The sequence below is a fragment of the Myotis daubentonii genome, chromosome 3, assembly GCF_963259705.1.
Source record: "Myotis daubentonii chromosome 3, mMyoDau2.1, whole genome shotgun sequence".
Lineage (NCBI taxonomy): Eukaryota > Metazoa > Chordata > Mammalia > Chiroptera > Vespertilionidae > Myotis > Myotis daubentonii.
In genome coordinates, this window is record NC_081842.1 from 16,570,493 (window position 1) to 16,584,649 (window position 14,157).

The window sequence follows — 14,157 nt, forward strand, 5'->3', positions numbered from 1 at the left end:
TGTATGTGTGTTTATGTTATTTGAAAGAGACACCATTTACACACATAGAAACTTTAAACTTTCAAAACATCCATGAGCCAAAGGTCCTTAATCCCTTCCTTGATTAGCCATGTTATATTGGGCTAGTGAAAATCAGAAATATGTATGTTTATTCAGTTAGGTAGTTTATTTATGTATGTATTTATTTATTACATTTATTGCCCTTTGAAAATTGGTGTTTTGATATATTTTATTGATTTTTTTACAGAGAGGAAGGGAGAGGGATAGAGAGTTAGAAACATCGATCAGCTGCCTCCTGCACACGCCCTACTGGGGATATGCCCACAACCAAGGTACATGCCCTTGACCAGAATAGAACCTGGGACCCTTCAGTCCACAGGCTGACACTCTATCCACTGAGCCAAACTGGTTAGGGTGAAAATTGGTGTTTTTGAAAACACCCTTGCACTAGTGGTTGTGATTTAAAAAAAAAAAAAAAGGAGGAAAGGAGGAGAATATCAAAGAAGATCATTCTTCCAAATATGAAAATCTACCAATCTATATCCTCAGATTTTCCTCCTATTGTGAGGCGTATGCGAGATTCCGATGCTACTTCCCACCACAGAGAAAGGCCACTCAATGAGATCCCAGCAACCTGACCTGATAGAATTGGAAATGTACAATCCACGCAGCTGCCAATACTGCACTTCCCCTTCCTCCAATTATTCAGACCGCTTCTGTAGCAGTCCTAAAAGTCAAAGAAACTTTGACTTAATAGATATAGATCAACACTGCGTTCTAAGCTTGGTACCAGACACAGGATACACAGTGCTTATCAAACACTTTATTGAATGCCTATCACGTGACAGACACTGTGGTAGGAATATTGCAGAGGTTATTTCCAATCTGTGTAAAAGCTATTACATAGGCAATATTGTTCCACTAGAAAGAGGAGGCAACAGCAGTCCGGTGTTGGTAACTGATTTGGACAAGTTCACAAAGCCTGCAGGCAACATAGAGAATCTAACCCAACTCGGTCTGACTTCAAAGTGCTCTACTTTTTCTCTCTGCTGCGCTATTTTCCAAAATCCCCAAAGCAACAACTTGCTTTAAATAGCAGTTCTGGAAAGGAGAAGGAAAAAGAAAGGCTTTTCAATAACAAAAAAGGCCATGTTGCTGAGCATATATTGGGAGAGAAATGAGTTCATGTCAATACAACAGATATAAACCCATCCATTTATATCACAGCATGGTTCCCACCGGGCTGAGAGAAAGACACAGGATCGTGGCATTGTCTTTCTTCCTATCCAGAGGGCTAACCTAGCTCTGATTCCATTGCCAAAGGCCAGGACAGCAATTCTGTTTCTCTCCAATCTCTCCAAATGTACCCGGACAATGAGTAGATTCAGTGCTCATTCTGACCACAGGTTAAGCAACTTCTCCTTTGACACTGCATATGTGTGTGTGTTTGTGTATGAAATTTTTGACTAGCCAAAGTGCATAGAGAATAAAGTGTAAGGTTCAGTTTAATTTTTTTGTTAACTATTAAGTTAACTAGAAACTTTTCTGCGCTTACTAAAAATATAATTCATCAGTGTTATACATACCACAGAGTATTAAGCATTTTCTAGTATCTAAGAATGATTGAACTGGTATGAATATGGATTTTCACTGATGAGTACTATAGATGCAGAAAGAGTTAGGATAAAACTTGACACATCTCAGAAATTACAGCTCTCCCAACTACGAGTAGATAACAGAAGCGGAGTTAATTGAGGGTTCTTCTTTGTATAGTTCTGAATATGTTTTGATATATCTATATCTAGATAGCTACACATGCATGCATATTGCTTATTAATAAAATATAAATATATTTCCTTATATTTGCATTGAAGTTTTCTTCTACTCTAAAGGTTATGTCAATCAGACCACATGAATGCATGTGGTTTCAAATTAACGTTAGGAATTTTCCAGAAACACTTATTTGCTTTGGCTGTATTTATGATCTCCTATGGTTCTTGGGTCTTATTTTGTGTGTTTTTTGTTTTGTTTTGTTCTAAACTTTCAAGACCTAAACAACATGAACAATAGGTGTAGTTAAATATATAAATAGAAATCATTAAAATGATTAAATATAATCATTAAAATGTGTGCATGTGTGTGTCTTAATGTGACTAATATCTGCAGTGGCTGCATCAGGAAATATGGGGCAAGTACTTTAATTCCTTGTATTAGACTGATCTCTAGTGGCTGGTAAGTATAACAAATTTAAAAAAAAATCTTTTTCTTGGCTTTAAGTAAAGTTTGTATCCAAATATTTAAACAGGTAGTGAGTTTTATTTTTTTAAAATGTATTTTTATTGATTTCAGAGAGGAAAGGAGAGGGAGAGAGAAATAGGAACCTCAATGATGATAGAGAACCATTGATTGGCTGCCTCCTGCACACCCCAAACTGGGGATCAAGCCTGCAACCTGGGCATGTGACCTGACTGGGAATCAAACTGTGACCTCCTGGTTCATAGGTTGACACTCAATCACTGAACCACACTGGGCAGGTAGTGAGTTTTTAAAATATTTATGAATGGACTTTATTTTATATTTGCTATTTGTTTGTTTACCTCTCTTGAAAGCAGGACCTGTGATTAATTCATCTTCAAATGCCCTGAATAAAGTTCAGAGTCTCACACGTAGTGTGAGGCACTGACTAGTTGTCTGATAGGAATATGCAGGCATATTCTGTCTTTCAGAGTAGTGAAATCCAAAGTTGGTTCAAGCAAACAAAGAATAACTGTCATTTATTGAGTGTTCGTTGTGTTTAAGGCACAATAATGTAAAATATTTTTTACTTCTCAGAAAATTCCAATAAAGTAAGTACATTGTCCCCATTTTATGGATGACAAAAGGAAGTCTCAGGGATATTGAGCAACTTACCCAAATCACGAAGTGTAAGTGGTAACGGACGCAAACTCAATTCCACTGGACTTTAAACTGAGAATTTTCTGCTTTGTATTTCAGCCTCCTCACATTTCATATAGGATTCTTACATTTAAAAATTAATTTAACTAATAAAAGGACAGCCTACACTATATTATGCTTCAAAATGTTAGCTGCATAATTTCTGAAATATAATTATGCTTCTATTGCAGTACACAGTGTCTACAGGATTCACTGATTCTGTTACAGTGTAACCATAAACGTAAGTAAATACATTGTCATGTTTTCCTTTTAAGCCTTCATTTAAAATTCTGAATAGAGTTGGTGTGTCACCTGAAGTTAGTTTGTAGTGAACCACTAAATTTTCATGACCAGAGGAAATCCACCAAAATACAATAGATGCTCTTTCTTCAATTATTTTAATAGCATGTGGGGAAAAGATGGTGGCTCAAGAAGTCAGCCAGAAGATTGTTGGAGGAAATAACGCCAACGAAGGAGCCTGGCCATGGCTCACTGCTCTCTCGTATAACGGCAAACTGCTCTGTGGTGCTTCTCTCGTCAGCAACGACTGGCTGGTGTCTGCAGCCCACTGCGTGTATGGGTGAGTGTGGCATTAGAGTGTCTCTTCTCAAGTGGGATGACCACAGCAGACACTGTGCATCCCATCTCATGTAGCCTCACAAATCCATCTCATCAGGGAACTCTTCCCGCTGTCTATGACATTATAAACTTTCCAATCATTCTCCTATTATAATCATGTATAAAAGAAAGTTCGATTAAAAAATCATTCTTCGTTATATATTGGCATCAAGTATTATGTTTCCTACATCCATAATAATTGAAAAGTAAGGATTTTAAAGGTATAAAATCAGTATGTAGTGTTATCATTCAATTAGACCAATATTTATTGTCAGCAAATTGTTAGCATCAAAAAAGCTCTCCAGTTACAAATAACTTGTGCTCTAAAAATTCGTGTGTGAGGGCTTAATTATGAATTAGTATAAAAATGTTTACTTAGTTCTCAAGTCTGATCTATTTTGATGCTGCCCATAACTAAAAGTTAAAATTAATGTCAACCATATCTAATTATTTTTTCTTTTGTAACATGACAAAATACATGTTGAATTCTAGAATTTACTGTCTTTCTAGAAGCAGTCATTCCTAAAGCAATGCCACAGAAGAAAACAGGGTGGGTAGATAGGGTAGAGAGGGTAGAGAGAACAGGAGGAGAAAATAAATATTCTGGAGCCCAATAACTTGTTAATTCTCATCTGCATAAAAGAAGTTAATCCCATTCTAACATTTGTGAATTAGGTCAGATAAAAATCTGGCTGCCTCATAGAAAACTCATAAAACCTGCTCTAGGGCAATTTCCTGACCCTTTTCCCAGGTAGAAGAAAACTCCAGAAAGTGCCCTTCCCTGTGACAGTTACAATGAGCCTCTCCTAAGGGCATCTAGAATCTGAGGAAAACACATATGTGTTCAGAATGGAAGCTTCAGCTGTAGTTAATTAAATTAAAAGACTGAACTCCCGACGAACACAAACATTGGAAGTTCTCAGATAGGTGGAAACAAACTGTCACACAGAAGATTTTAAAAGTTGTTTGGAAGATAGGGAGGACCAGGGTGAATGAGTATTAAAGGATTAACTCCCCTGAATACCCATCGTATAGAGGGAGGGTAAATTCAAATTCATAATCCTAAGAGCTTTGAAATGAGAACCTTCAGGCAGACCCCAGGTTGGCCAATTACTTGAACCTCTAGGGAACTGTCCGTGGTACTGATCATGTACATCTAAATCTCTGTGATTCTATGTGCTGAACTTTATAACAGTGGCTAAACTACAGCCTCTCCCATATCTAAAGCACATCTTCTTGAGTTTGCTGCCTTCTGATAAATTATGTTTTTATCTGTCTTCAACCAGAGCATAGCAAGCATATATAGTGGTCAATTTTCCCATCCCCTGCTAAACATGACTTTAACTTTTACCTATACATACTATATGCCTTGGGCATGTCACAGATGTGCAATCTATAGACTAATTGTATTACAAGTGAAAGGTATCTTTAGTTAAAGATTCAGTGTTTTCTGTTGCACAGGGGTAGAGCTTAGTAAGTTAGCAATCTCCAGTATTAACCTAGGATTTGGTAAATTTGTCTGTTTGATGTTCTTGCAGAACATACGCTTTCTTAATGTCAACCAGACTTGCAATTTTAGCAACATCTTTCAATTATCGACCTTACAGATGCACTTATTGCAGGTCAGAGATACCAATATTTATCTTTTTCAAACCACAAATATACAAAAAGCAGTTTCATCTAATATAAATACATGTTCAGTCATATAGGACATAAAATGTCTTTTCATACAGTTTCAATTTGAACACAAGCAAACAAAGGTAAGCTGTAACAGAACCATGATGAATTCCAACTTATTCTCACCAAGCTTGCATCTTACCTCTCCGCAGTCACTCAGTGGCATTATTTCTTCTTTCTCCAGTTGGTAAGAGTTCCAGTTTCTTGCTTTTTACTTCATGCCTCTAACCAAGCAAGGAACTTTCTGCTTATGATTTTAGATATTTGGAAAAAGATATCTGAGTAGGCCTATACTGCCTATTTGCCTTTTAAAAATTCTAACTGTGCCGTGAAAAGCTTAATTTTCTAATATGTGAATGGAAGAACCCAAATCAAGCAACTTACTAAAAACATACTACACGAATGACTTGTCCTCAGTGTAAATCTGTTCCAAGTTTTTTAACCTGCAGGCAGTTTAAATGGTTTCAATGGACAGCTCTTCTCTCTCTACACTCTTATGGTCCACACTCTGATTCCCATCCAGCCTCAGTGTTCCTGGATGACCCTAAATATCCTTGCATCCATTATTTCTCTATCATTGACTTGTCTTGTTTTTCAACCTTAAAAAAGATATTTGGGAACTATGGGCCAATTTTGCTGTGGTTTAAAGGCAAGGTTGACTTAGAACTGGAAGACAAGATTTTGATCCTACCTATGCTACTAATCTCATGCAACTTAGTATCTCTGCGTTCCAATATCCTCATCCATGGGGTGTTTATAGGATATCTACCTTCTAAGGTGATTGTCAGGAAAAATTAAGATGCTGCAATACTTTTGCATACTGTAAATATAAATGTGCTGCTGTCCCTGCACCTGAAAGGTCCATGAAAAGGGAATCTAAGTCTTGCCCAAGAAACTAGCATATTTACTTTACAAATGTTTTATATTGATTTTCAAAACATGCACAAATTTCAAATATTAGTATATAGAACTCTTTTATAACTTCACCCAGATTTATTAATTGTTTAAATTTTATGTTCTAAAATCTTTCTCATTCTTTCTGTCCAACCTGGAGAAATTCTTTCTCAACCATTTGATAGCAGGTTAGACATTGTGCTCCTTTAGTGTTAAATATGTCCACGTGTTTTTACTAAAAGCAAGGATATTTTCTTATATAATCACAGATCATGGGAATTTAACATCAACAAAAAAACAATGTTCCAAACGATAGTATGAATTCATTTTTGTCAATTGTCCCACATATGCCCTTTAGGACATTTTTTTGTTTTGTTTTTTGTGTGTGATTTTGCCAGCCAAGAACCAATCCAAGGTAAGGCACAGAGTTAGTTTCTATGTCTCTTTAGTCTTCTTTAATCTGAAATAACCTTTCTATCTTCTGTCTTTCTTAGCCCTTCTAGCTTTCTTGTCTGTGATTATATATATATATTTAAAGTAAGCAAGTTATTTTGTAGAAATGCTTTCTACAAATTTTGTCTTCAGAAATAATCACATAGAAATTTAGAGAAATATAGGTACTTTATTTGATACAGATTTAAATCAATAATAAAATAATGCAGTTCAGAAAAAAAGTACCTAACCTCCCAAACTCTTATCTTTTGTAAGTACTATACGCCATGTGATAGATATACATATAAATGTAAATGATATGGGAGAGTTTGTAGCTAACACAGAGTTTAGTAGTCACAATATCCTCTCAATATTTTAGGCTTTGAGTAGAAAACCAATGCATGAACCATAAACTGTGAAGATCAAACCTACATGCTTCAAGCTACTGGTCTAATTAAATATAATCTACAGCAACAATAATCTGACACATTCTTAATGATTTCCAAAATTGTTATTGTGTTACATAGAAAATAGCCTGTTTTCCGTGTTTTTATTTCTCCTGCATGAATCAGTAGCACTATGGGAAGAAAATATCTCTCCAACGTGTATCATTTATATTTCTCTCACAAGTCATTCCACTAATCTGTGTCTATGTAATTACCTTACCCCACCCCCAACAAGTACAACACCACATTAAACTAGACATTTGCAACTATTCAGAATTAAATGACTAGTTCTGCAATCATTGCAGTTACTGAATTTTTACTTCATTGTGAATATGGTTTAATTCCAGCTACTTCCTGGTAATTTCTTGGAGTGAAAATGTTGCAGGGCAATAGTACAGCTAAAAGTCCTTGCACACTTTCACTTAAAATATACTATTCAACTCAATCTGTCCCTATGACACAAATGTTATTTGTTACCAATACTTTATTGATGGCCAACATTATGTATGGAACATGATTCACGTTCATTGTAGGTAGAAATAACTCATTTATGTTAGTTTATAAGTTTTACTGTTTCCCTTAAGTCTGTGTGAATTCAATGATACCCCAAATGGAAGAATGTTCTCAAACCTCCTTCCATTACTACAATAGCTGCTGTGGTTGTCTGAAGAAACCCTGGACCAAGGTGCCATTTCCCCAGTAGAATGTGCTCTAAGCAGTCAAATCTGATCATACATTAGCATAAACATGGAGATTTCATTTCAAAATTAATTTAAAATTAAAGTACCAGAGGCATACTCATTAAATCAAAAATAGAGAAGAAGGGGAGAGCAGATATCAATGTTATTCTAGATGATTCTAATGTGAAACCAAAGTTGAGAGCCACAGTCTAGAACTTTAGAAGAAGTGATAGAGAGAGATTAGCAGTAATTAAGGCTTGCTCTGTGATCTGGTAAAAAAAAAAAATACAAAATAAAGGAATATTTGTTTAAGGAATAATTCTTTGGAGGAAATCAAGAACATTTTAGGATGGGAGCACATAGTTCTGAAATATCTTTAATGAAGATCTCTAGAAAGATTGGGAGTTTCTTATACCTCTTTATTATAATCTTCAGGAGAAATTTGGAGCCATCCAAGTGGAAAGCAATCCTAGGCCTGCATGCGACATCGAATCTGACTTCTCCTCAAGTAGTGACCCGGTTGATCGATCAAATTGTCATAAACCCACATTACAATAAACGGAGCAAGGACAGTGACATTGTCATGATGCACCTTGAATTTAAAGTGAATTACACAGGTAAAACAAATCACTTTTAGTCATATCATCTGCCCAAATTAATTCAAAATTAGATTTGAAATATTTTTTATCAGCACCAATGCATTAATAGTCCATAAAAGTTGAATAATCTGTTATAAAAATTATTATAATTTAAATGGAATTGTAGAATGAAAAGAATGAAAGAGAAACATATTAAGTTACCTTCTGGAGCTATTTAAATCCAACTTTCTAGAGAGTTGGCCACTGGAATAAACTATCAGAGCCCTCTATAAATTCAAAGCAGCAGTCCAGAAAAAAAGTAGGCCATGTTCCAATACGTGTCTTATCTATTTCTCATGTAAAAGAAAGGTGGTCCATCTGCCACAAAAGCCAGAGTAGGACAAACTGGGAGAAGAGTGTACGTTCTAAAAGTAAAGTGAAATGTATTTTTATTGATTTCAGAGAGGAAGGGAGAGGGAGAGAGAGAAAGAAACATCAATGATGAGAGAGAATCATTGAGTGGCTGCCTCCTACACACCCCACACTGGTTATTGAGCCGGCAACCTGGGCATGTGCCCCGACTGGGAATTGAACCCAGACCTTCCGGTTCATAAGTTGATGCTCGACCACTGAGAAATGCTGGCCAGGCCATAGGATAAAAATTTTAAAGGAGATTCAATATTAATGAAGTGACAGATGGAGGACTTTCTCTGAATACCTAGGTAATGTACAATAAGTCACCTGTGGCGTGAATTTTATCTTAAAGGGCTCTACTCAACACCAACCTTTACTCTGAAGACCTTTCCCATCCCAGTTAGCGGGGGCGGGGGTGGGGGGAGATGCTGCTATCTCCTTGCTCTTATGGAACTTGGCCTCCACATGTATTGCAGCACTTATCAAAGCAGGTGGTGACTGCGGTTAGTTCTATGGCCCTGTCTTTGAGAGTAAGCACAGTATCTTACTCATTTGTGTCCGCCCTGGGACTTCCATGCAGTGGGAGCTTTAATAAATGTCAGGTGGCTTGTAAATTGTTGGAGAATGGCTTTAAAAGCCAGTGACAAATGCTAATGCTTCCATAAGTGCCCAGTAAAACAATTGCCTAAAAGCTTTTTTAATGTGAGATATGTGGGGAAAACTAAAATAAATAAATAAATAAACTCAGAACATATGCCCAAATTTCTCTTAATTGACCCTGAAAAACAGCCTTGCCAAGATTTTCACAGAACTGGCACTACTTCCTATTAAGTACCATAATTATTTAAAAATCAAATACAAATGATTAATTCCAGAAGTACAACATTGTTTACACCATGAAAGAGTAATTAGGAGGCAATGTAGAACATCCTAAAAGGCTACCAGTGGTACCTATCTATTGTCCAAAAATTACTGCTCCAAAATGCTTCTTTCCCCAAAGATTGATGTCTAAAAAATGTCCAGGCTATCTAAAACAGAAGTACCAATTGTTTTAGATGAAATGTTTATAATGTTTGATTTTTAAAACATTGTTGGAAATGCATGTGCATCTATTCTAGCTCTTGTTTTGCTTTGTTTTGTTTTCAGATTATATACAACCTATTTGCTTACCCGAAGAAAATCAAGTTTTCCTTCCAGGAAGAATTTGTTCTATTGCTGGCTGGGGGAGGATTGTTCATGATGGTAAAGTATCAGACCCATAAAAAAAGCAAATGGGTCTTTTTTACTAGAAAAAGTATGCTCTTGCACCATCCTGTGACTATTTTCAACATTTTGTGCAACTCTTTTGCTATAACAGTTTTATGTGATATCCTTTAAAAGCAATGTCAAGCTTATATTCATATACTGAATATTTGTGTAGTTATGAATTTTTTCCAAATCGTATAGAGCATAAAAATATAATCCTTGTAGGAGGAGAACTCAAGCATTCCCCAAACTCAATCTCTACTTTTTATATTATAAACACTGATAAAGAGAAAAGATACATCTATTTAAATGAATGTAACCAAAAGTTTCAAAAATATATTTTTTTAAAGTTCATGGACGAAGTCTCATCAAAAGCCAAATTATTAACTGTCACATTTCCCAAATCAATAAAACTATCTTATCATCTAAAGGTCTCACAGTCACATTTTCTAAAATGAGAAAGAAATCCCTTCTAGCTTCAAAAGCTGGTTCTGCCTACTGGCCAGAAAACTCAGATACAGCGCACATCTTACACTGAATACTATAAATTGTTACACCATTGACTCACTAGCATTATTGAGTAGCATGTTTTCCAAACACAGAAACGGTGCATATTAATAATAACCAAACATGATTTTTTTTTAAAAAAAAACACACATTCCAGTACTTCATGTTCTCTAAATGTAACTGCAAGTCTCATTGGCATCTGAATTTCTCACAGGAGTACCTCCATCAAGGACGAGTTTTGATGGCTCATTAATAGTTAAACAAAAAGGAAAGCACTAAGGTCTGAAGGGAGAACCTGGCCCCTGGAGTCACAACAGATCAGAGATCATAGTCACGATATTTACATTATTATTGTATCCAGATGTATTTAAATCTTGTGGAGAGGAGGTCAGTCCCAGAAGCGAAGCATTCACTGCCAAAATATGCTTATTTCTTGTAAAACAAAGCATAAAGTTTAAGTCAGACCCCTGCCTAATAATTCCGATAAAGGTTCTCCACTACAATTTCATTATGTTGCTGGAAATGCCTCATGTCTACTGTCCATAAAACGTATTGAAGTCCAAGACGGTAGATTCTTTTATTTCCTCCACTTGAGAAATGTCATGATTTATTGAATTTGAAATCTAAAGAGCAAAAATGATTTCTAGATAGATATTTTCTCTATCAAACTTAAAATTAGAAGACGTTTTTATGACCACGATGTAGACTCTCCAAAACAAATTATCCAATAATGAATAAATTTAAGACTTTTTATTCCATAGGAAATGGGTTGTATGTTGTTTTTTTTCAGAGCTGATACACATTGTTACTAAAGATATGCATTTAATTGACTTAAAAAGGTCTCTCACAGTGGTATGGAGCCAAGAAAAAATCTGTATCTGAGGTCAATTTCATTTAGAAATAAAAAGATCATATTTAAATAATTCCTGGGTAATGGAAATGGGAGTCAATTTTTATAGCTCTGTCTTATGGTTTCCAGCTACTTCATTTTATAAAATCTCCCCCTTTTGAGTATTTGACACACAGTAATTTTGCTAGAAAAACCATGAACATATTGTTTACCAAGAAGAAATGAAGTTATATTTGTTGATTGAATTAAAGCAATTAGTAAACTAGAAATAAATTTACTTTTATTTGTGTGAGTATATACATATGCTCAATTCTCATGACAATTCATATTGATAAATACATATCAAATATAAGAACACTGCTCAAATTTTCCTTTACTAAAGAGTTTTATCATATACCCAACCAATTTTTATTCTTTGACAAGCAACAAAATGGGCTTTGATTTTTATTATAAAATAAAATTGATCTTTATAGAATGGATGGCAGTGAGATGCTGAATTTTCTTCTACATCTTAACCTCTCCAATTCACATTCTTAACTTAAAGCTCATGGTTAAACTTGAGAAATCATCCAGGGATGTGTTGCTGGAGTCACTGCACCAGCTGGAAATAGCCATTTGTACGCATCTTCTTCCAACTTCATGTTTACTGTCACGCTGGTACCTTGATTTGGACATGGTTGTAGTGTTTATACCAGGCAGATGGGCAGGCACTATACATTGGGGCTTTTTCCCCCTTGAAAACCAGTTTAAACATTTACCAACACACCACTGAGTTATACCTATGTTGCTTTGCACCTAAATCACACACACACACACACACACACACACACACACACACACACACACACAGACACACACACATTTGTTTCCTGTCTTTTTAGCTGGAAATGAGGTCTCATACATTTGGCAACAGCACTGGCTGTCAACTTTTTTCCTCTCTTGAGGAGCCAAACAGAATTGCTAATTATTAGAAAGTGTTTATCATAGAGCTTTTCTGGACCACTAGATACCTGCTTCATTTCCCTCCTGGGATTAGCATTTCAGTAAACAGAGGTTCATATTACCAGTAGATGAGTCATTTTGTAAAAGCCATGGAATTATACTCCATCAGAAAACACCTCCTTTCTCTTCACCTGCACGTGGTGACAAGCTGAATGCCCTCAGATCGGGGCACAGTGCATCTGAGCTTTATCTCCTGTTCAGGGTGCACCTGCTCAGTCACACAGCAGCGCAAGGAGCTGAATGCCATTATAAGGAAGCACTTCTTCAGGTGCCCAATCAAAAGCTCTTCTGGGTTTCGGAGCCGTTGCTAATTTCCATGAATGAAACTCTTTGTGTTTGTGGGTCCCTCCCCCGCCACCATTGAGCAACACTATAACTGTTTAAAATTACCGATCATGCCTAAGGACTGTCCACTTTTCCTGCTAGCCCTTGGGAACCAAAGAAGTGCTTTACATCCATTTGGCAAAACCCACAGTTGGGCGTTATGTGCTTTGAAGTACAAGGTTAAGCATTCAGTTCCATTATATACACACAGTGCTAGATAAAGAGAGTGAACTGTTGAAATAAATAAGACTGATGGCGGCTCATTCACTGATGCCTGTTGATCACTTCTGACTGGCTGCCTGCATTCTCCTTCTTGAACAGGTCCTACTGCAGACATATTGAAAGAAGCTGAGGTTCCTCTCATATCAAATGAGAAATGCCAACAACAGATGCCAGAATACAGCATCACGGAAAACATGGTGTGCGCAGGCTACGAAGAAGGGGGGATAGACTCTTGTCAGGTAAACATACCAAACAGCTCACCGTACATTTTCAGAAAGCATTGCAATATAATGATTATGTTGTTTAATAATGATTCAGAAGTCAAGAAATCATCGGGCTCTTAACTTCATTTATTTTTTTCTATAAAACTGTGACTTCTGGCTTTTATTTGTGGGTTATTTACATAGTTCTCCTGGGTGGACTTGAACATTAGAAACAAAACTATTATTTACCAACAAGGTTGATAAAGCAAACTAGAGGCCCCGTGCACAAATTCGTGCACAGGTGGAGTCCCTCAGCCTGACTGGCAATTGAGGCCTATCAGGGGGCTGGCCTGCCAGGGAGAGGGGCTGTGAGAGTTTGGCTGGCCAATAGGGGGGCGGGGCCACAGGAAGTTGGCTGTGGGAGTGCACTGACCACCAGGGGGCAATGTCTGTGTTGAGCGTTTCCCCTGGTGGTCAGTGTGTGTCATAGCAACTGGTCATTCCAGTTGTTCAGTCATAATGGTTGCTTAGGCTTTTATATATATACTAGAGGCCTGTTGCACGAAAAGATTCATGCAATAGGCCTTCCCTTTCCCTGGCTGCCGGCACCGGTTTTCCTCCAGTACCCGGGACCCAGGTCTTCGCTCCGGCCGGAGCAGCCTTCAAGCCTTCGCTGCTCCAGCTGGAGCTGCCTTCAGTCTTCACTCCACTGCTTCGAGCCTACATATGCAAATTAACCTCCATCTTTGTTGGTGGTTAATTTGCATATCTCGCTGATTGGCCAATGGGAGGCATAGCAAAGGTACAGTCAATTACCATGTTTGTCTATTATTAGATAGGACTAGAAGCCCATTGCATGAAGATTCATGCAATAGGCCTTCCTTCCCCTGGCTGCCAACACCGGCTTTCCTCCGGCACCTGGGACCCAGTCTTTCCTTGCAGTCCCGGCTTCGTCCAGAAGGTCATCCGGAAGGATGTCCGGTCTAATTAACATATTACGCTTTTATTATTATAGACTAGAGGCCCGATGCACTCAGATATATTAACAGTTCTATTATGAGACTTTGTAAGTAAATTTCCTGGCATGTTTTCTGTACTTGAAAATTAATAAAATATTAATGCATTAACATC

At 36.9% G+C, this 14,157-nt stretch overlaps 1 protein-coding gene across 1 annotated transcript in view; it reads left to right on the plus strand.

Annotated features, from left to right (window-relative positions):
• TMPRSS15 (transmembrane serine protease 15) overlaps nt 1-14,157 on the plus strand; it is a 105,221-nt gene that overhangs the window by 86,295 nt on the left and 4,769 nt on the right. Inside the window, exons 21-25 of the mRNA XM_059686801.1 lie at nt 3,126-3,175; nt 3,340-3,514; nt 8,117-8,298; nt 9,820-9,915; nt 12,923-13,062. Coding sequence (XP_059542784.1) covers nt 3,126-3,175; nt 3,340-3,514; nt 8,117-8,298; nt 9,820-9,915; nt 12,923-13,062 — 643 coding nt within the window. The remainder of the gene's footprint in view (nt 1-3,125; nt 3,176-3,339; nt 3,515-8,116; nt 8,299-9,819; nt 9,916-12,922; nt 13,063-14,157) is intronic.